Genomic DNA, 27791 nt, shown 5'->3' with positions numbered 1-27791 from the left:
GACTGGTAGTGCCTGAAGCGGTGCTGCCTGCAAAATTTGTTGCCTGCTTTTAGGCTTCCGTGAAATTTGTTCTCATTTCAATATTTCGTTTTTATTTAATAACTTGCATATATATACATAAGAATATATAATTTTACATTAACATAACTAACACGCATGCATACATACAGATTGCAGATTGCTTCGTTTATAACTAATGCACATAATTTATAGGGCAGTAATTGTTTATGATTTCTTTGCTTGCCGTGTAAACAATTAATTAATTATCACATTTTCTAAATCGACATATATATATATAATGTACTTATACAAACTGTATTGATAGACTACTTGATTTGAATACTCGGCCCATTTGAATGGAGCCGTAATTGGAGATGGCGTCGAGAATCATTTGCCCTTTTGCGCCTCCAAGTAGGTGGCGGTGAAGGTAAGTAGGCGGTGTCTCTGCTTTAAATTGCGTGCGCGAACGTGGGACGAGTTCAATTCCTCCGTATAGCTGCCGGGAAACCAGCCGACAGCTCCGTCTCTTATCCGCTCACCCTGATACCAACCTAAATAGGAAAAAAAGGAGTATAAATTTACAATTCTGTAAGATCTAGCATCGGTGAATGGCACTTACCATCCGGCAGCTTGCGTGAGACATTAACCACGTCGCCCAGCTCCAGCTGTAGCACATCTGGCTCATCAGATTCGTAGCTGTGCTTGGCAATAACCTGCGGACAGTCCCACGACTCGTACAGTTTCTCACCAGGCGTTTCCGCCTCCGGTGGACGCATGGCCTCCAGCCAGCGCTGCTGATCAGACACTGATGGGCACGACAGCACCTGCATAGAGGAATCGACAGATAAGCAGGTATTCAATTGATAAAGTAAAGTAAGTGGACTCACAAGTTCAATTGTCTTGCGCTCATGGTTCTCCAGCAGTGTCATCAGCATGAGATTTTTGCTAGTCGGATCCTTGATGTCTTTGGTAGGCAGCTGGGGCAGATTGTCGCCCGATGTCAGAGTCAACATGCTTCTTGGACAGTAGTCGAACACCGAAAAGTTGGAGTCGCCCTTGCGCTTGCAGAGCACCAGCAGATCGGAGAAGAGGAATGCATAGATGCTCGACTTGGTGAAGCGTTTACCAAACGTCAGCTTCGCATCATCGCCGCGCCACACTAGGTGAGTCAACTCGCCCCGTTTAACCAGGAAACGCGGTTTGGCGCCCTGCTTGGGCACTCCCATTGGTGCAATGGCCAGGGCTCGTATATGACTGGGGAATTCTAATTGTTTGGAGATGCGCTCCAGCTCGTATGCTTGCTCACAACGATTGGCTGCCTCGTTGCACTGGGCGACGATCTTCTGCACGAGTGCCAGGGCTAGTTTCCAGCCCTCGTATTCCTCAGTATTGTGTGGTGACTCCTTGCTAAACACCGCATCGATGAGCAGTGGAAGACGCGTGATTCGCTGCATGGGCAGCATGAGGAACGAATGCAGATTGAGCCCACAGCAACTGGGACTCGCCTCGAGCTTTTCCAGATGCTGCTGGAACGCTCCGTTCTTCGCCTCCTTCAAACGACGCAATGTTCGATCCATGCGTCCCTGATGCTCACAGAATGTAATGTACACATGAAAATGCCGTTCGGCAATCTCGTAGATGCAACGGCTCAGTCCGACCAACATGATATTGTTCTGCCAGCAGCACTCCAGCTCGGTGAGCAGGCGCTCCGAGCATTCGTGCACGGGCACAATGTAGGAGAAGAGCGCCTTGCGATCCTTCGTGCTTAGCACGGAGCTATCGCAGAAGGCGGTATTGTTCATAAAGTGACGACGCAGCAGATTGAGAGACTTCAAATAACTCGCCTCTGACGTCATGATCTCGAACTTGGCCTCCTGCAGGCCACGTTCTCGCGGTGTCAACGTAGCTGCAAGCAAAGATATAAGTAATCGGAATCGCCAGAGTGTTAAATTCAGATGCTTACGTAGAATGCCAGAATGGATGACCTCTGGTATTTCGCTCCACAGCGTTCGCGATGGCCCATTCTTGGGTTCCACCAGCTGCAAGGCGCTGGGGCGAGTCTTTTGGGTCTGCTGCGCTGGTTCCTTTTTGGCATGCGCATGTTGCCCAATCTCCTCATACCCATCCGTTGAGCTCTCATGCGCCTCCAGATCACGTGTAATGGACTGGAAGTAAACCAGATTAAAGCTGAGTTTCTATACTGGGTTACAATACGAATTCACTTACCTCCAGCTTAGCAGCGCTGTAGACCTGATAGAGTGGCTCGTTGAAGAACAAGCTGTGTGGCTGCAGCTCATCACCCAGACCCGCCTCGTTGCCCGTGGAGACTCCGGAGCTGCCGCTCGAGCTGGCCACAGAGATGCCGCTGGTCTGATACAGTCCCGACTCGGTATACCATGAGCTGCTACCTCCTCCAGGGGTATTTGGTGTAGGCGTGGTTGGCTCGTCAGTTCCATGTGGAGCGGTTAGGGTTGTTGTTGACTGTTTGAAGACGCCGCATTCGGCATACCAAGAGGTGGGTGAATGTGGCTCCAGCTGCGTTCTATTACTATTGCGCAGCTCCACTGACGGCGGCGGCGGTGGTGGCGGATCGTGCGGACGCACGCCAATGGTCGTGCGACGTCGCATGGCCTTCGCCTCCTTTTTGGTTTTCCGTGCGACTGTCGAGAACTTTTGTGACTCCGCGCTGGGCGTTGCCGGCATAACGGGTATATCGCCAGAAGAGGCCTTCTCCGAGAAGCCCGAGTCCAGTTCGCCAGAGCCATGGTGTTCCTGTTGTTCGTGCTGCTGCGGTGTCGCTGGATCCTCAATGTAGAATGTACTGCGCGTTGGCGTTAGCGCCGCCAGCTGCTTTGTATCAAAGGAGGCACCAACCAGGCTCTTGCGTAGCCTCGATCTGAGACTCTTGCCATTCTTCTGTTTGGGTCTCAGCAGGCTGGCAGACGACGATTGCTGCTCCTGCTGCTGTTGCGGATCCTGTTGACTCTGACCGGCCACCAGATTGCGCTCGGAGCTGCTCAGCGAGCCGGCCGGCTCTTGCGGCTCCCGCTTGCGGCACTCCACATAGAACTGTGCTCCACTATTCTCGTAGATCTTCTGCTGGCTGCCCTTGTGCGACTTCTTGCTCGAGATGAAATCCTTGAACTTCCGCACTATGGCATAGACTTGATTCTGTGGCGCCGGCGGCAATGGCAGCCGATGATTCCGCATGTCCACGCCACTATCATTGTGCTGCAAATGTAACTGAATTAGATCTGGTCTGTACGGTTAGGTATCGGGGTGAATCTTACGTGCTGCAGGCGCTGCTCTGGCTCCGTAGGCTCGTCGCTGTCTGTCTCAAACGAATCGTAGTCATCCGAGTAGATTTGGTGTTGCCCCAGGGCATGCGCCGATGCCGACTGCTGCTTGCTGCTGCGCTCCTGATGCCGCTTGTGATGCTGCCCGGGCAGCAGCTGCGTCGAGTGGCGCTTGTTGCCCAGCGGCGACAGCGTCTCGTAATAGTGATCCGAGTCATCTGTGAAGTTGACAAAGGGGAGTGACAAGGGAATTAGTTTATAGTCGATTCATAATCGATTCGGGTAAACTCTTCTGCACTCGGCGGCTGCCCAAAACGAACCTACAAAGCTGCTGACCAGCACGCTCTCTCGACTCGCATCGCCTGGCTCCACGTGGCGCACGCGCAGCACAGTCTGATGCAGTGGCAGGCGACGCGGCTGCTGCTGTTGCAGCTGTCGCTGCTGACTGATGGCGGCTGCCTCATTTTGATAGATGGGCTCCGGCTCCGGCTCCGTCTTGGAGCTCGGCTCGGCATTCAGGTAAACACAGCTTGTTGGGCAGGTGATGCTCACCTCGCCCACAGCGCGCGGCCGACGCTTGCGTGGCAGTGTGACCAGCTGCTGCTGTTCGCCTGAAGCGGCGCTTTGCGCGTGGGCGTGGCTGCTGCGATTGCTGCTTGTGCTCAGGCTGCTCGTGCAGCTGAGACGTTGACTGTGAGTGAGGCGCGTTGCCATCGCAGCATATTTTAGGCACTCGATGCGTTTGCTCTCCTATCGACTACTGCACTAATAATGAATACCAAGAATTAATTCAATGCTCCGTTCTTCGAGTTGTTGTTGTTATTGTTGTTCGGTTGTTGCAGCTGAACTCTTGAACTCTCTTTGCAGTCGCATTGGCTGCTGCTCGCTCTCAATTGAAAGCAATTGAATGCGCGCGAAACGATAATTTATTGCCCTTTTATGGCTGCATTTAGGCAAAGGGAAGTTTTCAGTTGGCTATGTGCGAGGGCTGCCTCGACAGTTAACCTAAGTTTTTAATTTTAGTAATCACAGTATTTTCTCAGCTGATACTTCATAGTATAGGTATATTTTCTATACTATATATATATATATTATATTGTTTCATAATAGGCAAATATATTTAAAAATTTATAGTCTATCAATTATACTTTTACTAAATTTAGCCATAGCTTTTAGAAGGCTGCTTCTAAATAACCTTGGCCTAGCCTTGAGACAAATTGGATTGTTAATAAGCTATATTTGTTATTTAAAGTTGTATTTGTTATCACAACAATACAACTTCACATAACCTTATGCCTCTTGTCAATAAGAAATATTTGTTATCAGAAGCTATACCACAACTATAGAAATTCACATAACAAATATATCTAATTAACAATTCAAATTTAGAAAATGAAGCTAATCAATATGATAATGAAAACCTTTCTTATGCAGGTTCTACTTCACAAAAAAGCAGTTCAATGCCAACTTCGAAAAGAATTTGCTTGTTTATCACACTTATGGCACTGTTGAAACAGCTTTAGCTGTTTAACTTCATTTAGAGTTCGAATTCTCCAATAGAACAATAAGAAAAGTTTTGCTTTCAGTTTTTGTGTGCGCAATCAAAATAATAAAATATGCTAATTAACGGCTTAGCCCAGAGCAACAATTGTTTATAATTGAAGTTATAAATTTTGGCACAATTTTATTGAACTGCCCTCGTTGCGCTTGGCTCTACGCTAATTAAGCAAATTTTTCAAGTGTCACAATAGTATTGTGCGAGCAGCCCTATATAAACGCATTGAAACAACGCGGCGTATGCGTGATTCGGAGGCATGCAAAATAGCGCGAATTATAATGAAACGAAAAGACATGCTTCAATGCAGACACAACAATGAAAGAAAGACTAAACAGAGGCGAAAATGTACATAAAAAACAGAAACAGCAGGTACAATTGGGCACCCAAAAAAGCGTTAGACTAGATAAAACCAGAGCAGCGACACACAAAGCACACTCGAATATTACGTATACGCAGCGAAGCGAACCGGTTCGACTGCAAGATAATAAAATAGAGTTTCATATATGGTCAGAGAGGCGGCGGCAGCTGGATGCTAAAAGCTGCTCAAAAAATGGATGTGGATATACACAGAGAGAGAAGGAGATAGAGAGAGAGTGGGCATTAATGAAACATGATCATTTTGTGTGGCTTGTTGACTGGACAAAGCGACACTTGTTGCTTGTTGTTGTTGCTGCTGATGCGTGGGACGCAACTTGTTTGGGTTTTGTTGCCAGTCGCCGTCAGTTGCTCAGAATTGTGCGCCAAAGGCCAATTTCATAAGCCAATTTCTGGTAAATGTCGTTTACAGATATCTTATGGGTTTTTTTTTATTGAGCAGTGAAGAGGGAGAAGAGAGCTTGAGAACTGGAATGACGGCGTCGCTAGCGAGATTGAAAATATATAATTTGATTATACATACATGGAAAAATGAATAAAAAAAAAAAAATAAAAAAATAAGAAAGGCTATCAAGCTCGAAATAAAATTATAAAATTTATAAAAAGCATTCTAATATTAATTCATTAGCACTTTATGGTCTTTTACGATGATCGTATTCGATCTATCTATCTTCTACAGTTATTATTACTAAATTTTCACATTTACATAGCTATTGACCTTCGCTCTACATAAACCTAATAGATTATTCTACCTTTTGGTCATTGCAAATCACAATATAACGAAATTTGAGCAGCTTTTTGGACCGTGAACGAGCATTACACAGTTGGTTGCTTCCGGCTGTTTCGTTCTTTTCGCTAAACTACAACAAAAACAGTTATTCAATTTAATGATAGAATTGTTTAATCCAGGGACAAAACTTTAAACAAGTTTGCACTATTTAACATAACTTCTAGACCTATTTTTTTGCTCAGTGTATTGCGTGAGGCGGAAATGTGAAAAATTCGTTCTCTTTGGTTACCTTTTGGCCAATTATTGAAGTTTTGCGTGTGGGCCACGCACAACGTTTAAACAAAAGAGTCTAGACAAACAACAGATACAGCTATATGTATAGACATCTACTATATGTGTCTGTCTATATAGACATGTATGCAATTACTGCAAAATCTGTTGAGATTGTCTATAATTACAAGAAAAGAAAACAATTCTTAGCCTTGGCTAAGTGCATGCCAAGCGGTTCACTTGCTACGCTCTATCTCTATCTATCTCTCTCTTACTTCATCACGTTCTCTGCTTTAAAAAAACATTTTTAATTATTTCCAATTTTCAATGCAGCTGAAACGTTTCTTTAGATTGATCGATTGATCGATTGACGCATCGAGGTCAAACTGATTAAAAGCCAAACGATGTCATTGTCGAAGATGAAAACAAGTTTGATTTAACAGCTTAAGCCGGAGAATTAACAGCAAAAACCATCAATTTTTCATAGCGGCTTTTCCGCAATTGCGTGCCTGCCAATTGGGCGTATTTTATGTCTTTTTATTACACTTTCGCTTTTCTTTTTTTTACTTTAATCATCGCGTGTAGGAAAAATAAAAAACGAACGTGCCCTGTGTAAAAGTTGAGCTGAGAATTAAAAGTCGTCGCATTGCCTGCCGGGGTTTTCAATTAATTTCGCCCCAGACTCTAATTGCAACGCATTTAACATTTTACAGTTGTTTGCTTTAGGCATTTAACAGTTAGCAGATAGCAGTTGGGCCTGTTGCATTTGACTTCCCAATTAGGTGCGTCGCTGCGCTGCATTGCGCTGCTCGCGTTCACTGAACTTTTTCTGTCGGCTGCCGCCGCGGCGGCCATATTGCAAAAGCTTTTGTTTTTTTGTTGTTTATTTATGGGATATTTTCTTTTTGTTTCGAATGCTCCTCTTTTGAATGCACATCTTTATTGCATATGGATTACGTTTGATTTTGCAATTTCGCACGTTTTGCTTTTTACCTATTCAACTATTTACTATTTCTCTATGTACTTCAATTTCGCTCCGTCATTGCAGTGATTTTTTCTTTCAGTTTGAGTTCCTTAAGCTGTTCGCCGTGTTTTTATTTTTCAACTGCTTTTAACTTCTTCAAGGTTGTGCGCTTTATAGTATTTCTAGACTGGTTTTCGCTTAACAATTTCGTCATCTCTCAAAGCAGCAGCAACAACAGCAACAATAACGGTGAAACATTAAGCTTTCAGTTGACGCTTGTTTGCGGGTGTAGGGCAAATGAGGCAGACGAGCGAATTCAGTTTCGGTTTTAGTTCGTGACGTCTCGATGCCTTTTCATAAAAGTACATCACAACAACAATAGCAACAACAACAGCGTGCAATAATTCAAAGCTAGCTGCGCAGTCGACGCTAACGTCTGACGCTGGGGTCGTTTGCTAATTTTGCATGCACCGCATGCATTTTTCTTATAATCGCTTTTCTTTTTCACTTTTCACAGTTGCGCGCACGTACGCATAACAACATCAAAAACGAAAAAATATTAATTATAATTATTATAGAAAATATATTGCATCGTTTTTTCACACTAAACACACACAAATTCCACTGGTTGGGCGACTTTTCGACAGGCAGCGTCCGCAAAACGAACCGAACGTGGAAACTGACGCGCCGAGACTGGGCAGCTGGGAGAGAACCTGAGACTGACTGCGAGTCAAAGAGCGAGCGCAAGCAACGGTGCGAGTAGGTCTGTGAGAGACAGCAAGAGATACCAGTGGCTGACATTGCTGTTGCTGCTGGCAGCTGTGGAATGAAAATTGCACAGCAATAAGCTCAACCGTCCAGTTTATGGGCATTGTTTACGCGCGCGCGCGCCCTCTCTACTTGTTGCCTTGTGTGGAACCTGTCGCAGGATGCAGCCGCGCACAGCCGGGCGCCAATTGCAGTTCCAATTCCACTTCCAATTTTCGTTGCTTTTGTGAGAAATGTGCGCACAGTGCTTACTCACTTGATGTGTATGCGCGCGTATGTGTGCGAGTGTCTGTGTTGTTGCTGTTGGGCTTTACTCTCATTTGCATTGAGCATATTTAACTGTGAGTTGTGTTTACCGCCGTGTTAGTTTCCATTTCATTTGACATTTTATTTTCTTCGTGTTCGCAACACCTAAGGCCATACTCTTAACCACCTTGACTTGGGCATCATTACGGCACATTTATCAACAAAATGAATTGTCGTTGACGGACCCAAAACTACATTTATAATAAGCATAATTAAGGCAATTTAAGTGTCAAGTTGATTACGCGAGCAACAGTATACTATGGAAGCCATGTGGAGCGTAAGCTTCGCAAAGACACAAACCATAACTTGCACAACAGCTGCGATTGCAAGTTTGACTTAAAAGCTTCAGCTGCTTCAACATTTGAAAGCTTTCCATTTGTATTTTTGCGGCGCGTTTTTATATAGGAAATACAAATTGTTAAGACAAGGAACATATTTTATAATTGAAATAAAGTAACAAAGAGGAACAAGGCTAACAATAAATAGACTAAACGGAACAGCGGTCTTTGTATTTAAGCGACAGCACGCAGAACAAGAGCGTGAATGTCAAAAAGTATACAAATAGCAGATGCCCTGTAAACAAAGCTTTGATACCTTCGGGGATATACAACTATTATGCAACTTGTAAAGCTTTAACATGGCATATAGCACATATGCACATATATTAACCTACTTTCCAGTGTTATAGGCTATCAAAAGATGAATGAAGATGTATGCATTTTAAGCAGTCTGGGAAAATTGCGAATAAACAGCTTTGTCAGCGCTCTCTTATCTAATACAGATATTGTTTTTGCCATGAGTACATGTATTTCTGTTTGTTTGTCTTAGTATTTACTTCTCTTACCCTCTATGCAGCTTTTGGCCTTGTTTTGTTGCAGTCTTTTGTCTCTTATGCGTTTCGACCAATCGGGACTTCGAACGCGATGCTGCTTGAATCGTTCCCGAACGCTGAAAATAATAATAGTAAATATAAATAAATATGTTTCAATTAATTATATATGATGGTTATCTATAGTACTTCATAGTGATCTATCAAGTCAGTCAGCGACCGAAGTAGTGAGAGAGAGTACTTCAATGTTGGGCGCCTCGCTTTCAACTGTCTATACTTTGGGTTCGGCTGCGCTTGAAGTTATCAGATTGTTAGATGCCCTACAAAGTTGCCCAAGTGAAGTCGGCCAATCTTATCTGCCTGATAACAGTTGGAATTGTGGGTCAACCAATTAATGTGGGTGGGTGCCCACCAATAAGTAAACTGCATTCGCTCTTCTGTTGCAATGCCTAAGGAATATTTCATTTACTCAGTTAAGATCTGAGGGCGCAATGTAAATAATACTGATCTATATAGACAACTCAAACGTTGTGACTCGACAATTTGTTAATTGTTAAGAAATGGTTGTCTGTTCATCTGATTGGGTTGCCTAATAATTGAATAAATGACATAATAATTGTCGTAAGTATTTCTTAAATGGTGCTAAAGCGAAGTTAAATTGTTGAGTGAATGCAGACTCAAGTGAAGAAGAAGAAACAGAAGAGTTATTAAAATATGGATATACCCTATACAAACATGTGAGCGATCACGTAGAGATAGAGAAAGACATACTAAAACAGAGAGAAAGAGAGCTACAAAGGAAAATAGAGGCAGTGAGAGGGAGAGAGAGTGCAAGAGAGATAGAGAGAGAGATACAGCAAATGGTAGCAGTAAAGTAAATAAACTATTTTCATAAAGTTAAAACTGCATTTCAGAACGAAAAACTTTGACTGATAACTGAAATGAGTCAGAGAGAGAGAGAGAGAGAGTGTGTTATCATTGCAAGCGTCACTTTTGATATGGTGACGTTTCGGATAATTCTCCAATGATTCACAGCCAACCCTAAATATAATTTCATCTTAAACAATTTTGTAATCATAAGGCATTCATAAACCAACAACGCAACTAAACAAATACTAAATGACACATAATCAAAATTTAGCATATATACGTACAGGTATAGAAACCGCTAACCACTGCCGATTTCTATCTTATCGCCCCTAACATGTATAGTATATAGAAAGCAACTCTCTGAATAAAAAGTGCAAAAGCTACACAAGGGAAATGGTGAGCAATCAACGGGTTGATCTAAGTTCAGCGTCTACCCAAGATTAGGCGCAACTGCAACTAGCTGTTTAATAATTTTCTATATGTTCACTAACCCATTAACCTTATTGGAAATGCTTGAAAAGCAGTTGCCTTGACCTAATCTCTCTTTAGGGTTAGTATATTTCTTCATAGCTTTGTTATGATATTTTCGACTGTGGGCAATCTTTGGGCAACCCTCGCCCTTCTGCTCGCTGCACCGATTGGCGTCAACCGGGCCGCAGTCGCCGATAAGATAAGCCCAACCCAAACAAACTAATCAGCAATCTACGCAGAATTCGTTATCAATACCCCCCACTTCCTATCGCCCTCTCTCCCTCACCCACTCAGTCTGCCTCTTTCACCCCTTTTTACTTACACAACGAACTGCGCCTCGCCGATGGCTGTGGACGTAGCCGTCGCAGCTGCTGTCTCTGCCTCGCCATCGGATATATCCACCCAGGCATCACTGTTGTCACTGGAGCCAGCAATGGAGGATCGCTTGTCGCACTGCTTGCCTGCGCCGTTGCTGCCTGCTGCGCTGCCAACGCCGCTGCCAGCGCCACTGCCGGCGCTGCTGCTGGCGAGCGAGGAACGACAGCCGCTGCCATAGACAATGTGGCCCGTGGCTAGCGAGGATTCATACAAACTATTCGTGCGATGATCCGAGGAAAGCGTGAGCGTTGAGCCACTGCTAGACAGCAGCACGCCGGATGCTGTTGCTCCCGCTCCGGCTCCCTCACTTGGTCCAACTGAGCTCTTGCTCTTGCGGTAATTGGAGATGCTCTCATAGCAATTGGAGCTGATTGAAATGGCATCCGTCTTGCTGCGCTGCAGTGCCAGCGAGTCGTAGCAGCCTTTGATTGTGTCATAAATGTTTTCATCATCCTCATCCGTCGAGGCTGGAGCGGCACAGGCCTTGCCCGAAGGTCGAGTTGGCTGTGAAGGCTTGGCCGGGGCAGGTCGCAGAACGCATGGAGTTTTGGGCAACACTCGCTTTGGCTTGGGCAGCTCCGGCAGCTCATCGCGCGTATTGCGTCCGAGTGTGCCGGTGCTTGAAGAGATTGGTGTAGTGGGCGTGGCTGGAGCAGCGAAGGCTTCATAGTCATCGCTGTTTCCCGAAGATCCCGCTATGGACTCGTAGCCCTCCAGCCAGTTGTTCTTGGTTGCAGCTGTTTCTGCTCCAGCTGCTAATCCTGTTGCTATTATTATAGTTGTTGTTGTTGCCTCTTCCAGCGTCTGATAGATGTCCTCCACCGGCATCGATGCCTCCTCTTTATCCATTTGGTTTGTTATCTTGTACAGGCTCGACGCCTGTGGCTCAGTCTTGATTTCCGTCGAGGGCGTTATGGGCTCATACATGGGCTCCAGCTCCTGCTCCTCCTGCATATGCTCCTTCGACAGTTGCTTCTCCTCCTCCTTGGCCAGCTGTTTCTGCTCCATGATCATTTGCTCGCCTTCAATGGCATTCACCAGTGTCACATTCACCGCCTGGTTGAGCAGCAGCTGATTGTTGGACACCTGCTTATTGGCCGCCTGATAGATGAAGGAGTTGTTGGGCAACAGGCGCTGCTCAAAGTCATCGTTGGCTGCGATCACCAGCTCCCCATCCTTGGTCTTTGCCGGCTCTCCGAGTATTTTCAGCTTTTGATCTAGCACCTCGAGTGCAGCCAAAATCTTTGCATCTGCTTCCATACAAGGTGACACCAGCGGCTGTTGCTCTTGCTGATCCTGCTGCAGCTGCATATCCTGCTCCAGCTGGTGCTCCTGATCTTGCTCCTGCTCCTGCTCCTGCTCTGCTGTTGCTTCTTTTTCAGCTACAGCTTTGGTGGGCGTATTCGGGGGCGTGGCTGCTTTCTTGTTCTTAATGAAAGGCAGCAGGCGCAGCTTCTCATAGATCGTCGCGTACTTGTGCTTGCGCTGCTTCTGTCGCTCCTCCGCCTCCACATCTTCCAGCTCTTCGGGCGTCAGCTCATCCACAGTGGGCTTTGGCTTGGTAGCTTCGTCTAGATCTGATTGCACACCCTCATCCGTGCTAGCGTTCGGCTCCACGGGCGTCTTCACCTCCTCTTTCACCACCTCCAGCTTCAGCTGCTGCTGCTCCAGCTCCAGTATCAGCTGTTGTTGGTTGCGACTGCGTTTGTTTCTCATCTGCTTGCTGAGGCTCAGTGTGCTGGGTCGCTGGCTCATCAGCTCCTGGTGCTTGCGCAGCAGCTGCTGTGTTTTCTGTGGCACCAGCGGCTTATCCAGTTTCTCGAATTTCTTAATATTACGCTGCACCATGGAGCTACGCTGAGACTGCGACGGCGACTGCGATGGCGAGTTTGACTGCTCCGCACGCTCCAGTTGCTGCTGTTGCTGTTGCTGCATAGCTGATCGCTCCACAATCTTGTAGACATGTGAGCCACGCGACAGCCACACGCCATTCTTGCGCTTCACCTGCTCCAGCACTCGCGCGTCCTTCTGTATGATCTCATTGAATTGTTGCGTCAGCTGACGCACCACACCGCCGCCGCCGCTGAACTCCCCACCAGCCCCGCCCCCTTGGTGAGTGTGTGTGTGACTGTGACTGTGGCTGGACATGCGTCGTGGTGTGTGGTGCTGATGAAACGACTTGCCCGCATGTGTTTTGAAACTGTATTTGCGGCGTGTGCCCGCACTGCGATTCGCGCTCGTCTGTGACGTCACAGTTATCCCCGAAGTCGCAATGGAAGTGAGCGAATTTGTAGAATTTACCGTTTGCAGCGATTCACTGCTGCCGCTGTGGCCGCTCGCCGCGCTGAGACTAATGCGAACTGAATTCGCCGCTGCTGCTGCTGCTGCCTCTGTCGCGGCTGCTGCTGACTGCTCGCTGATAAGATTCACCTGCTCGCTCGCACCCAATCGCTCTGCCGCTCGCTCCCCCAGGCGCCCACAGCCAGAGGCTTGCTCATGCTGATTATCGGATTGGCTGCACTTGGCCATGACGTCCTCGCGCTTGGGCCACTGCAGACGTTCGCCCGCCGCGTTGCCCGCTTTGACAGCGATAAACGTCGCGTTCGTATTACCGTTAACGTCGCTGCTGCGTCGCAGCATTTTTGCCTGTTCGGCGTTTTTGTACTTGTAGAAATTGTCCTTGTCCCGTTGCAATTGCAGCAGCACCTGTTGCTCCGACGACGTCTCCTGTAGATTGTGTAAGCTGGCCGCGCGTTTTGCGCGCGTTTCGTGCGCGTTTGTTAGACTGGGCCAGTCGCGCGCGTTATTAAACGCATTCACCAAACAGCTAACCGACTTGTTTAGCTTGCGCAGGGTGCCCAGCCCCTGGCGTTGTACCTGAGATTCCGCTGCCTCGACGCTGGCGCTGTGGATGCGTTTGCTCCAGAGCAAACGTAGAGTTTGAACGCCGCGGAATTCGCGAAACGCGCGCGATTCACAATTGCAATTGTTGTTGTTGATTCTATTGTTGTTAATGTTAGATTTATCGTTAGCGTTATCGTTACAGTTATTGTTATCGCTATCGTTAGCTTTATCGTTCGCACTTGCACTTTTCACCAGCCAACCGAGTATTGTCTTTTCTTTACGCGGCGAATTATTATTTGTTGTTGTTGTTGTTGCATTTCCATTGCATTCGCTGCGCGCTGCAGCCGCATCCATATTCGATCCAGATGAGGTCGCCATGGCGTCCGCTGACAACTGCATTGCTACGATTAAGCGTTCGGCGGCGACGTCTGTCGTGGCCAGCGGCCGATGGCCAATTCAAATGGAAGCTGCCGTCGCCTCGAGGCCTGAAAGACAAAGAGCAAGAAAGAGAGACAGAGATTTTAAGTGAGACAGCAACAGGTGGTGAAAGCGCATGAAAATTGTTGAAATATCTCCAAATTGAGTGGCCAAAAACTCTTGACGTGTATGCAAATTAGCTGCGGGGAGAGAGGCGCTGTCAAGGAGGCGTGGCATTTACAGTGGCATGCTTTATGCACACACAGCAACAGCTACGCGATGCTGGCCTAAATGAAACATGCGCCACAGGAAATGAGCCACTTAAACAACAACAAACAGCAAAACAAGTTGGGATTAAACACACAGCAGCTCGTTAAATCAAAGTGAATTGAAGACAAACGCGCCGTAAATATTGATAAAAAACAGAGATAATGCAATTCAGGCTATAGCGTAAATAATAATAATAATGAGAAATTGTTAAGAGTAAAAGCCCGATAAGATATGCGAACTAAAAAATGCGCAAATATAACTAAAAGCTGAGGCCTAAATGGATTTGATATGATATTCAGCTGATATAAATGATACATATAATAGAGAAATATATCATTATATCAAACAAAAGTTAAGAGCTGATCGGATATAATTCACAAATATATAAATATACCAAAATATTAACTATGCTAAATTATTTCATTATATCTAATGATTCAAGTTTTTATCAAGTTTCATATAGATATATTTGCATAGGTGTGTAAAACAGGGTTTATCAAAATTGTAGAACAGCTTTTTGAATTGCAACAACATTTTTATCAGACAAGGTCATAACAACTGCATAATTCTTAAGAGCAACAAAATTCGATACATAAACCTGCTAAAAATGATTATAAATAACATTCAAAGTATTGATTCTTATCTGCTGGCTAAGCTAAGGCCAAGCTTGATGTGTGGAGTGTCAGCCAAGCGCGTCTCAGGCGAATAAGTAAATCGTCTTGATAAAATTTCATTCCTAAAATATCATCAGTGACTTTTGAAACGAGCAACGTGGCGTATACGCAATTTGTTAGCTGCAGCTAAGCGTCAACAAAGCTTTGCTTATGCCATACCAAGTGGGTTTAGTTACACACACACACACACACACACAAACACACATTCACACAGCATTGCGTATGCGTGATATGGTTTTTTGGCAATTCGATCTTATCAAAACTTGCGCACAGTTAAGGAAAAGATATAAAAAAAAAAAACAAGATTTATATATATAATAAAATGCTTGCCCAACTGCCTAAGCCGCACACGTTGTTCGCCACTTGCCAGCCCCACACACCGACCCGACCAGTCGCCCACCTGCCGGAGCTCACGTTTTTGTCACACACACTCACTCACACTCACACACAATTGTCAATTATAATGAGCGATTACATAAAAAGCGTACAACAAATTTCTTTGCTTCACTGTAAAATAGTTTTTTAAGCCGCTTTTGTTGGCTGCCATAGTTGTCTGCTTCTTCTTCTTCTTCTTCTTCTAATACCACCTTGCCATCCCGCTGCTGGCCCTCAAGCCCGAATGGCTCCTTCAGCTGCTTGTCAGCAGCGGCGACAAACGCGTTGCGAATAACAAAAATAATTTAACGCTATGGCAAATGGTATTTAAACAAAATATTAAATAAGAGTCAGCTATACACACACACTCACACACCAGCACAGTCATACACACACACACTCGCTCAGACAATTGCAATGTAAATAAGAAGCTAAATTTGTTGATTACGCAAACACTTATTAGCCATATAGAAAAACAGTCAAATGAATAACTATATAAATTTATATACAATATGCAATATAAATTATGTACAAATATATATACATATTCACTTGACTGCCTTCATTTGTGGCTTATAGAAATATGGCCTCAAAACTCTATTATCATCAAATTTCACGTGCCTAAGTAAGCAAAAATAAAGATTCATTAAAATCTATTTGTCATTAAGTAAAAATAAACAATAACTGCATAATTCTCGATCAAAGCTACCCAGAAAAAAGTATATATATCATCATCATTATATTATAAGCTAATATGCTCGCTTTTACCCACATGAACAAGCATTAAAACAGACAAAATCTCATTTTCCCATACCCTCTTCTATATATCCAATTATAAATAACATTTCAATGTGTGATTCTCTCTTATCTACTGTGAATTTCAGAGATCTCGTGAATAAATTCCAAATCCAAATCCCTTGTCTATAAATATTTATTCCGAATTAGCATGCAAAATCAGCTTAAAAATCAATTAGTTTTCAACTCGAAACAGTCGCAACACATTTAAATGGATATTTTTATGCGTTAGCCGCTGCCTTATTGGATCGCTCGATCAGCCAATGTCAGCGGCTGTCACCTGTTGCAAACTAAGGCCAGGTGAACAGCATTTTGGGCCCGGCCAGCAGCGCACAATAAAGCCAACTTTGAATGACAGAGAGAGAGGGAGAGAGAGTGAGAGAGAGAGAGAAAATCAGCAACAAATGCTTTGCATATTAAAAAGTTAAGCGATAAACCAAAATGGAAAATGTAAACAATGCAAAAGTTTTAGTAAAATGCATAAAAAAAGCTAACGTATAAAAAATATGTGAATGAAAACAAAAGTCTGGCAGATCTGTCAAAGAGACTCACTCTCTATATATGGAGTGCTGCACCTGCAGCTGTGACAATTTTTTGTATATACGTATACCCTGTAATTTTTGCATATGCAAAGGGAAAGGAACGTTGAAATTGAAAGTGAGTATGCAACATAGAGAGAACAGAACTGTATCTGACATTTGCAAATGATAGTTTGATTACAGGGTATCTGTGGTTCAACTTTTTCATTTGCATAAAGTGAAATTTATAAAACTGCAATTTTTTCTATTTTATTTAGAGTCAGCTATTTACAGGGTATTTGCTGTTCAAGCTGTGTGACTTTTAAGCTGCTTTTATATAGTTTTTCAGCATTTGCATGCTGTAGTCGTAATGCAAATGACTTCGTCAAGATGCAGCGCCCATAAACAAACGCAGATGAGACGGATGTGCATTATAAAACCAACAACAACAAACAAAAACATGATCATAATTTAAGTGAGATTTTTACAGTTACACTTGCATTTGACCAATTCAAAAGTTAAGCCTATGCTGGGCTGGGTGAAAGTGACAAAAGTTGTAAAAAAAAGTGATAAAGATAAAGATAAATAAACGAAAATAGCTGAGTGAATGAGCTGCCAAGCTGCAGCCTAATGTCTAGCCAATGACTGATACTATTATTGTTCATCATTCCAAGCAGAAGAAGAAGAAAATGCCCAAGAATCGACGATTAGGCACGCGGTGGCTAATGAAACAATCAATGACTAGATAAGCGCGCTTTGTGCAACCGAATGAATGCGGAAAAAGCGCCAAGATAAGTATGAATTATTCAACATGATAAAACAAATACCTATACACATTAATCTATATACATATATATATATATATATATATATATATACTATATAGAAATTTCAATAAATTAATTCAGGCACAATTTATTGATATTAAAGCAAAGAAGCTGCTGAGACAAATCTGAAACTCTTAAGTTTGACTGGAAGAAATACTCATTAAAAATTGTGAAAGTTTACTTTTCTTTTTCTTTAGGGCCTTTTGTTTTGTTTTTTATTCTTCTATCTTTCGGCTTATTTGACTAATACTGCGGATAGCTAATGAACTGTCTCGCTAAAGATTTAGTGTAGATGACGACTTGCATTTAAGAAACCAACGAAATGCTTGAATATTAACTTAATTTCTTTTCCAACTAATACATAAGGAAGAAAGGCAGATAAAACTAAGAAAATGATTTTAAATGGATTAAAGCATTCACTTTTACTCTTCTATTACCTATTTTTTCTTATACTTAACAATATGCTGCTAACAGACTACGTTAAGTCTACATAGGAAAGTTCTTGAAAGGAAATGATTTGTATAATTATTTAATTTTCTTTTTCTTATATAGAGCATAAATGAGGCTTACCGAATTTGTTAGTTATACGTTATAATACAAACAAACAAATAAAGATTATGCTTATAGTCAACAGTGTAAGGATAACAATAGACTTTAAGGCACACTTGAGCGTAAATCCATTATAACTGACCTTTAATTTTAAGCTAGTTGACGAAATCTATATATAGTGAGCGTATTATTGCCTACTGCTTGTTTCCACATAATTGATACTAAATTCTCTTTCATTTATTTATCATATTTTTACTGTTGTTTAATCACACTTTACGTCACATTTCACTCACTGCCTAGCCAAGACCAAGACCAAGACCAAGACTGAAAACTATTTGTTGTCTAATGTATTCAAAGAAAACTTGCATTTGTTTTTGGTAACGTTGGTTGCCCCGACAACCGATCCACGGTGAATGCAACCACCAACCACCCGACTAACTAAAAAACTTGACTCTGCTGGCCGTTGGCAACCCCTAAAAATTATGGTGAGGGAAATTCAACCCTAAGCCGTCAATGCCGCGCATTGGGGCTGGTCAACACGGCGTATGATTTACACCACATTGAATTAGCGTAAACAAATATCAAAAGTTAAGGGCGACTGGCTCAACGGTCGATAGTTTTCATTATTGCCTTCACTCGGGGGGCTTGTTCCTATTTGCATGACATCTGCTCGTTTATTATATACATCTGCTGGCCTCTCCATAAGTCTCGCTGTTTGTCTGCGGCTCGCTTTGTGCGATTTGGAATTGGTGAAGTATGTTTCTTTGTATGTGTATTATCGGTGTCTGTTTTCACTATATATTCATCCGTCTTATGTCTGCTATTTCGCCTTGCTTCAAGCGAATTCAATCAACAAAATTAAAGTTCATCTTGCATATAGAAATATGCTTCAAAGACAACATTTATATAGAGTCCAAAGATAGTTTTATGTAACTATCATATGTATTTAATAGGTTATACAGTACATATTAAAAATCAGGTAGATTCTTAAAGTTAATAGATATATGAAATATACAAAAGCCAACTAAATGAGCTCCAATCAACATATATACAGATCTTATATTCCTTGCGTTCAGCATATCATATTATCAACGATAACCTCTATGTTCATGTACATATGTTACACTCAATAGTTTTACGTTTTGAATAAAACTTTATATATGCCAAATTTTACAAGTCTACCTTATCCAATTTCAAAGTTCGTTGGGTTTATACTCAAGGACACAAGATTTTAAAAGTTTTTGCTCTAAAGGTAAACCCAATATGCAATTTCTTGCGCAAAACCGCATTCCAAATATATAAACAGAGACTGTTCGTATGAATATATATCTACATATCGAACAACTGTATAATAGCTAAACAGACTGATAAGCTGTGGAGGATTACTCATGTTTGTATATTTTTTGTGCTTTCGAAACACATTATATACATACCGATATAAACTAATTATTCACATTTCCAATTTGTAACCAGACACACTGTGGGCTAATACCAGTGCATTTTATCTGTAGTTGAAGTTTTTGGCATCTATCTAATGTGCATATGTGTGTAAATCAGTATGTATGTATTTATGTATATACTATATAGTTAACTGCATTCCAAGCATTTTAGTAGCTCTCGCAAAAACTCAGAAAGAACCGCAACAAAAGCCAGTCAGGGGAGCGCCGGTTGAGCAGGGGGCGTGGTAGGCGCTGAAGGCAGTCTAAGAGACCGCATAAGGCACAGAGGCGTGTAATTAGCGTGTAGCATTGGCAAACTGAACTTAACGTTGCTTGTAAAGGAAAACCTTAGTTTGGGTATTATTAATTTGTTAGCAAACATGTAACACAAAAGGGAGTATACTTCTAGCTTCAATTATTTGAGTCCGAGATTGTTATATATGAATGTACATATATAGATTTTCATAAAACATTCAATTATATACATGTATTATACAATTAATTTAAAAAATACCATAAAAATTCAAAAGGAAGCGTATTCAAATGCCGCCGAATCAAAGTTTTTGTTCTTTGTTCTTATCTCTCTTTCTTGCTGCTAGCACAACGGTAGCTGCGCTGTCCCTGTCGCTGCCTCTGCCTATCCCACTGCCGCCTAACAGTTAGATGAACGAACGCTGAGCTCAGCTGTGCTGTAGGCACAACACGGCCAGCGTTAGCCATAGGCCAGGCAGAGGTCAATATCAGAGGCCAAACGCATAAGAAGACGACAACAAAAAAAGTCACAGCTAAGCAGTTTACAGTTAAAGAATAGCAAGAAAAAAGATAACACCAAAATGCAAAAGTCTCATTTCATTTAATTACCATTAAGCCAGGCCACAGCTGTACAAGCTGAGCAAGAAGAAGCAGCAGCAGTAGCACCAGAAGCTGCCATATATAATCCACAACTAGGCACAAAGAAGACAAAACATATGCGCAGAAGAGAGAAAAACACTTTGCAGGCGCTCAAATTGGCAGGCTTGGCAAGCCTCGCACACATACACACACGCACAGCCTGTTCTTGGTGAAATTTTTAGTGCAGATGCTGTTGGTGTTGTTGTTGTAACTATTTTTATATGTGTGGGCTTTTGTGGCCAAGTGGTTTGGCTAGATTCTTGGCTCAATTTGATTTTGTGGGCGTTTCACTTTTGCCAGCCACTTTCGTTTCACCTTACACACACACATACACCGTGTGTGCCAAATTTTGATTACATCGATTATTGCACATCATTTTCAATAGCGAAGACAAACATTAAACACAAATGAACAGTTTAATATGCGCGCGCAGCTCTCGACAACGAGCACACGCATAAAGGCGCCGCCCGGACCTAACAAACTGACGAAACGACGACCGCACCGAGCGACGAGTGAAGACCAACTGACTAGCGAAGCTGCTGCTGCTGCTGCCGCTACCGCTGCCGCCGTTGAGTAGCTGAGCAGCGACGCAAGCAGAGCAGAGCCAACTTTACTGCAAAGAGAGCACGACCAACTTCGCTGTGAGCGTCGCGACGTCTACGCTTGCGTCGTTGCGCATTCCTCTGTGCATTAGCTGCATTTTGTTCTGATTCTTATGCTCATGCTCTCCGCGCTGGCTGCGCAGCATTTCTCCGCAAGTATGCGACGCCACCTCCAACCCCTTTTCATCTGCCCACATAGCGGATGCAACTTGTAACTGGCAACTGACAATTGGCAAGTTGCACTGCTGCTTAAACAGCGCTTGTTCTTTGTGGCAATTGCTGGTGTTGCGTTCATTGGCATTTGCCTTGTAGACATCAGCGTTTTAATTAACTTAACAAATTTTAATTAAGTCGCTGGGCACTCTAATTGATTTAAAGCTGCTGCCATCTCAAGCTCCACACCTCTGTGGAATGTGTCTGCACAATTGGCGTAAATCCCATTAGAGACGCGCACGGAAACAAGTTTTGGATTTGTTTTGTGACGAAAGCCAAACACCAAAAAAAAACTAATACACACAAGCAGACCCACACACTGAAGAGCGCGCTAAAGACTCGACAAAAACAAAAAATAAGAAAATAAAAAAATCGAATACCCGTTCGACTTGCAAGTTCTTGCCAAGTTCAACGGACAGCTGCACAAAGCAAACGGCACAAAAAACAAAAACACAACCCAAACGCAAAAGCAATATAACGTTTATTGCTTTTGCTTTTTCGTGTGTTTCTTGTGTGCGAGTGAGACGCAGCGAGAGAGAGCATGTTTTAGGGTGACCATACCGAGCTGTTAAAGCTATTATGGTGGCCGAAATATTGGAATGCATTTAACAGACGCGCTCAAACGGCATCAAGTAGGCCCATCAAAAAGCGTAGACAATGCCAAATAAAACAGAAATACAGAAAACCAGAAAAAAAAACTGTGCGAACATTTCGCAAAGCTTCAAACAGCGACAGCGACCTGCAAACCTGGTTTTCATTTTCATTCAATTCAAACAGACTGCAAAAACAGCAGCCAAACAAGGCCTAAGAGGCGGCAGGCGGGCGTGGCATGTGGGGCACAGCATGTGGCAAGAAATAACGACAAGTACGGCTAGCACTGCAGTTGCCACACACTTGTTGCACACTCTTCGCTAGCCGCCTTTACCCCTCTCGGCCACGCCTCTTTACTAATTTGCATTTGTGCGCCACATCTGCGCCACGCCCTGCACGCCCATCCGCCCATTCGACTGCCACATGTGAAGCACAGCCAATTCATCATTTGCAGCAAGAGAAGAGCAGAAAAAAAAAACATTCAAATGGAGCTTTAATTATTGCCATTTGTTAACACTTACCGAATTCGACGTGAACTTTTCCCTAATCAAAACAAAAGCATAGCTAAAACAGAGGTAATTATTTAGCTACATTTTTAGTATTTTAATAGATCAGATATGTATACATATATCATATAGCAATAGTTCATCTTGAGCTTATTTATAATGATTCCAAACTTAGCTAATAATGTTTTTCTTCTTAAAACATAATATCTAATTGGATTTTTAATTGGTCTCGTTAACGAAGTGCACAATTTCCATTTGGCGTCTAATTTTAGACTCTTTCAGATCTGCCCAGCTGAGCAGGTGAAATATATATCCGAGCTTTCAGCTGCGTTGAGAAAAACAACTTTCCAAATGTCGCATGCAACAAATTGGCGCGTTATTAGTGGGGTATGCACGACTGGAGAAGCATTTCGTTGACTTCATATTAAGTAAATCTAAGTTAGTCTTCACTCATGAATTGTTTTAACTTATCTTAATCTTAAATCAGCCACATGAAATAGCACCCAAAATAATATACACAATCTACTTCATTCTGAGCTTAGGGTATCTCAATCGAAATGGAAGTATGAAATCAGAGAACTGAAAATCTTAAATATGATACGGCAAATTTTCACCTGTGGCTGAGTTCTAAGCGCTCGACCTTGTCTCTGGTAAATCAAGCAGGTAGGGGAAGGGCCAGGGGTTTTACCTAATTCAAACGTGATTTGTGTCCAATTCGAAGCGGGAGACCGTGCGCCACGTACTTGACGCGATCAACGGTCAATGATTCGTGATTAATCAGTTAACTGAAACCGAATCGCAAAAGGAAGCCGAAGACGAAGAACAAGAAGCAGCAGAAGAAAGTTGATAGAAAATCAGCTAATTAACGCGTGGAGCACATAAATTAAAAACTATATAAATGGCATGACTCGAAGTAAAATATGCCACCGATACAATTCAGAGCAGTCGTCCGTATATGCATCACTATATAACATAGAGCTGCATATATATATATCTATATTTTTTCTACGCTGTTCTTATCGATTCATAGATTCGGCCTTGAGATTTGGGTTTCTCACACACACACATTTAGATTATAAAGTTTATAATACCTGTCTCTATCAAGTGGTGCTATAGATTAGACGGCATATGTGTCCATTTATGTGGAGTGAGCTCATCTTATGACTAGTTCGCGTTGAATGAACTCTCTGGGCCAGCTGAGTGGCTACCACAGTTGAGTCGCCCACGATTTGACATCGTTTCAGAGCTGCCAAATTGTACAACATTGAACTATATAGAATACTATACTATATACATATATATTCAATGTGAAATCATTGTCGCACGACTGGCCCAAAACCAAATGCCAAATGCATAACAATGAGCACAGAAAAAACAATCCACTTCGATGTGGAATTTCACAAAAAATAAACATAAATCAATTGAGTACTGTGAAAAGGAATAAAAATAACACCTGATGATCATTGGGGCTGACAACTTAATTAGAATAAGAGCGAAAGACCTGATGAAAGCTGAGATTGATCAGTGATCTGACGGGCAATTGATCGCTGAACAGTTGGATGAATTATCAATGCTTCGTAGCTGAACTTATTACTGATCGTCGCATAATTGGTCATTGATAAAGTGAAAGAAGTGATCACTGATCATTAACAGGTTCAATAATAAAAGGGCTTGGTGGTCAACACGATCATCCCATTAGAGTTCATCACAGATTAGTTTGCCGAATCAATCAACGATCCGTATCAGCAGTGATTAATGATCAGTAGAGGAACTGATCAATTGTCATTCGCAGACTTCATCACAGACACTTCACAAAATTAATAAGAATTTTTGATCAGAAATGATAATTTGACGCACAAATGATCACTAAACAGTTAATCAGCTGATCGGATTTAGTCGCTGATTTAGGAATTCGTAAAATAACAAAAACTAGTTAAAAGTCAAAGCAATTACGTGTTTATCCACATAAATATACATATATACGTATATAGACTCTTATACATACATATATATTTCTGTACACTTAGTAAAAAATTGCTGACGCGAATTGTATGCGAAAGCAAAGTTCATTGTCTGACAAGTGCGATTAATACATGGACAACTACTACAATTTACGAGCTTACGGATCCGAAATTAAAATTCGAGAGCGGGAAAAACAGCTGCCACGTGCGTGGCATGGCGTGGCTAAACTTTTCTGTGAGGCACTGTAACTGACCGGTTTGCAAACAGTTTGTCCAGCATGCAGCACTTGATTCGCTTTCTTCGGCACCACGATCATGATCATGATCATGAGTCACAGCCGCAGGAATGCCCAGTCAAATAAAAAAGTCACAAAAAATAAACAAACTAAAGTTGATCAGGGGAAAAACAGGTCAGTCTCTACACTCACCAAAAGAACTGCTAATACAACAGAAATTGAGGAAATAACATAAGCTGGGAAAATACTAAAGCGTAGGGAAAACTTGGCTGAGCTTTGCAGCAGAGTCGGTTGTAAATCTTAAAACAAACTAAAGTATTTTCAATCTGAACAAAATGAGCTTACACCCGTAAAAGTATGTAAGAACTTGTTGACATCTTAGGAATCGCAAAAGAGTTTGTGATAATACTTTAAAAGGATCCATATACAGTTTTCATTCAGCATGTCTAACTTAAAGCAAAGTCTCTCTTCAAAAAACAATTTATAAATTCCGAATCTAAATATATTCCTTCTCTCATTATGTTTTACTTTGACTCTTCTACTCTATACTGAGCACAAAGCCTATACACTGTTCTTTGAGTACATGAAAGACAATATTTATAGTTTAAGTTGTAGAAACTTCTCTTTAGTATACAACATTTCTACATACTTATTACTCATGTTATTCATATATACATATTTACTTAAATGTTTCTTTTTGGTTTTAATCTTAACTTTGGTATACAAAAACGTGCTGCTTTTGCTATTTCGCTTTGGACTGTTTCACAATATTTTAGACTTATTTTTCTTTTAGTTATTTTTGCAAGTCAGAATACCTATATATTCGACCGATTTCTGGGAAATTTCAGTGCTATCTTTTTGGCCAGTGTATCGTTAGCATAAAGCTAATTCGAGCTTAAATTGAACGTTGAGTCAGTCAATAAAAAGTGTCAGCGCGCCCACCATTAGATTATTTTGCATCTATGAGATACATAGATGCAGATACAACAAAATTATACGAATATGCGACGCCCACAGCATAGACAAATTATAAGGCAACAATAATGCTTCAAGAAATCTAGTTACAACAATTGAACGTGCGGTAATGGGCTATACACGACTGCAAGATACCCTGAAGAAGGTGGAAATGCGACCTTCATTGTCTTTATTTTACGAGGTTCGAAGATGAATCAAACTGAACTGAAACAAAAGTTTGATGTAGTTAAAAAAGTTGTTAGTTTGCTGTGCAATTTCTTCTGATTCTGATTCTTACAGACAAGGGTAACTACGGCTTGATCGACTCAGCTAACGATAATGATCAATCATACCATATATATATCCCGTGAAACCAACCACGCTCTTTTTCTTCTCGCATATTATATACCCTGCATGCCGTCTCAATGGGCATGAATAGTTATGCAAATCTTGAGCTAAATAATTATCAAAAACAAAAACAAAATAAAAGAAAAGAAGCTGTGAACAAATTTGGTGTGTGCTCATTCCCAAGAGACTTTCATTGCAAATGGAAATGGAAAGTGAAGTCTTGTCAGATATCGTGTGCGTGTCTATAATATATCATTTGACTGCATAACTATATGATTAACTATATTATTATATTATTATGATCACTAGTTAGCAGCAACGAGCGACAAGCAACGGAGACTTGGCAAATGTTTTTATTACAGAATTACATTGACATTAACAAACAAACAACATCCAAGTGGAGGCCAGTTTACGTCTCTGTATTTGTCTTTATGGATTATGTACAAACATCGTATACTTGCCCATGTTTGCCATATTGCTCAGCTTGTCTTTTATATTATTTTTGAAATGAGACAGGAAGAAATTGTTAAATAAGTAAGCAACACTCGGCTACACAATCAGGCAGAGAAATATGAAGTCTGATAAACTCTATTTTGTTTATAAATGTTTTCCCAATTAGTAAACCCGTTGCGCTTACTGTTTATTCTTTGTTATTTGCTTTGCTCTTTTCTATGCGATTCTCATGGCCTCAATTACAATTAACACTTTGATTGATTAATCGAAATTCGATATCTACATATTTTTTGATGATTTATCATTATTTTTCTGCCTTCCATTTCGCAGACTTTTACTTGGATAGAGTGTAACTATTTAACCCTGAAAGCTTTCAGGGCTGACGATCGACATTTTATCATTCGAAATTAATCACTCATTAGATTCTTGTCACTCTCTTTTCCTCATTCATACTGTCTACTATGCTATTCGCTTCCATATATTCGCTTTACATATTCGCTCAGAGACTTGCAATAAAAATTGCTGTTGCGCAGTGTAATTGCAAAATGCAACTGCAACTGTCGCAAGTGAACTTTCAGCTACTTAAGACAATAACCATGAAGATATATGCGACCGGGAAGCGCTGAATGATTGCGACTGACACATGTTAAGCAAATATCAACTTTATATAAATAGATAAATAGAAAAAAAAAATAAAAACATACAAACAAACAATTGAATAGAAAAGAGTCAACGACAAAGATTTATGTCAGATCTCAAGTGATCTATTGCGTGTAGTCTACGACTTTGGGCTTGACTTCGAATTTGACATCGAATCTTAGCCGGCGGGCAAAACTTTCAGCGCATCTCGCAGAAGTTTCAACCTTTATTTGTCTTTAGCAGCTTTCTAAAGTACGTAAATTGCGAAAGAGGGGCGTAAAAAAAAAAACAAACAAATAAATCAATTTTCTGCGTATGTATGTATATGTGTGAGTGGCTGTCTTCTGGCTCAAGATTAAAGCAGAGCAAAACTGAACAACAAATTCAATTCGTATGAATCAGAGAATTTCCATTGACATTTGATATCAGAGGAAGCTGAGATATATGTATATATACATGAGCGCTTTTGTAGAAGCTCGATAAGAGCAGCTATTTATCAGCTGAATTGAAGAGTTGTAAAAATAGAGGCGAAACAGAACTCTCTTTGTTTTAAACTCGTAATATTAAATATATAGTATGTCATCGAAGTAAACTCTTATCAATGCACTTACATTTTTACAGCTTTTCTGTAACGGCTATTGATAAACGATATGAATAATCTAACACTTCACTGTTTATTTATTGCTTTGTTATATAAGGACTCTATGTATTGTGCGACTTCTTTCATACACAAATTGAGCGCGCAATATGAATAGGAGATGAAAGCAACAAAAGCTTTTTAATGCGAATTTTTATACACTTTCAATGAGCAGCGCAGCATTTGCCACATCTTGTGGCGCGCACACTTTTACTTTTGTTTTAATAGGCAACGTAG

The 27791-nt window shown here is 41.8% G+C and overlaps 1 protein-coding gene and 1 long non-coding RNA gene across 5 annotated transcripts; one reads left to right on the top strand and one right to left on the bottom strand.

The window, feature by feature from the left end:
- Positions 1-65: 65 nt before the first annotated feature.
- Positions 66-27669, bottom strand: Exn (Ephexin). Of its 3 annotated transcripts, none has more exons than XM_018007099.2 (9): positions 27529-27669; positions 10760-14144; positions 9112-9215; positions 3291-3514; positions 2227-3231; positions 1964-2165; positions 888-1906; positions 620-824; positions 66-551 (listed from the first exon to the last, which is right to left on the bottom strand). In XM_018007099.2, exons 2-9 carry the CDS (start codon positions 14056-14058, stop codon positions 388-390), a joined length of 6222 nt encoding a protein of 2073 aa, XP_017862588.1. In that variant the 5' UTR covers positions 14059-14144; positions 27529-27669; the 3' UTR covers positions 66-387. The 3 variants fall into 3 exon arrangements, with proteins under 3 accessions (XP_017862588.1, XP_017862587.1, XP_089322476.1); XM_018007098.2 differs by lacking the exon at positions 27529-27669 and adding an exon at positions 20385-20947; XM_089466350.1 differs by lacking the exon at positions 27529-27669 and adding an exon at positions 18227-18513.
- Positions 7960-18094, top strand: LOC149269150 (uncharacterized). 2 transcript variants are annotated; one of them, XR_016269586.1, is made up of 3 exons: positions 7960-8302; positions 16280-16847; positions 16902-18094. It is a non-coding gene; the product is annotated as an uncharacterized LOC149269150 (long non-coding RNA). The 2 variants fall into 2 exon arrangements; XR_016269587.1 differs by lacking the exon at positions 7960-8302 and adding an exon at positions 14139-15718.
- Positions 27670-27791: the final 122 nt, after the last annotated feature.

Source organism: Drosophila arizonae, chromosome 4, assembly GCF_054131065.1.
Source record: "Drosophila arizonae isolate 15081-1271.41 chromosome 4, UAZ_ARI_1.0, whole genome shotgun sequence".
Classification (NCBI taxonomy): Eukaryota; Metazoa; Arthropoda; class Insecta; order Diptera; family Drosophilidae; genus Drosophila; species Drosophila arizonae.
Note: the sequence above shows the minus strand (reverse complement) of the source record. Positions and strands in the feature narration are given on the sequence as shown.

Coding starts and splice junctions, on each gene's coding strand:
- Exn (XM_018007099.2), bottom strand. CDS start 14,058: ATGCAGTTGTCAGCGGACGCCATGGCGACCTCATCTGGATCGAATATG. Junction 9,216..10,759: donor GGCGAGGCGCAGTTCGTTGT/GTAAGTAAAAAG, acceptor TATTATTTTCAG/CGTTCGGGAACGATTCAAGC. Junction 552..619: donor CTCACGCAAGCTGCCGGATG/GTAAGTGCCATT, acceptor TTTCCTATTTAG/GTTGGTATCAGGGTGAGCGG.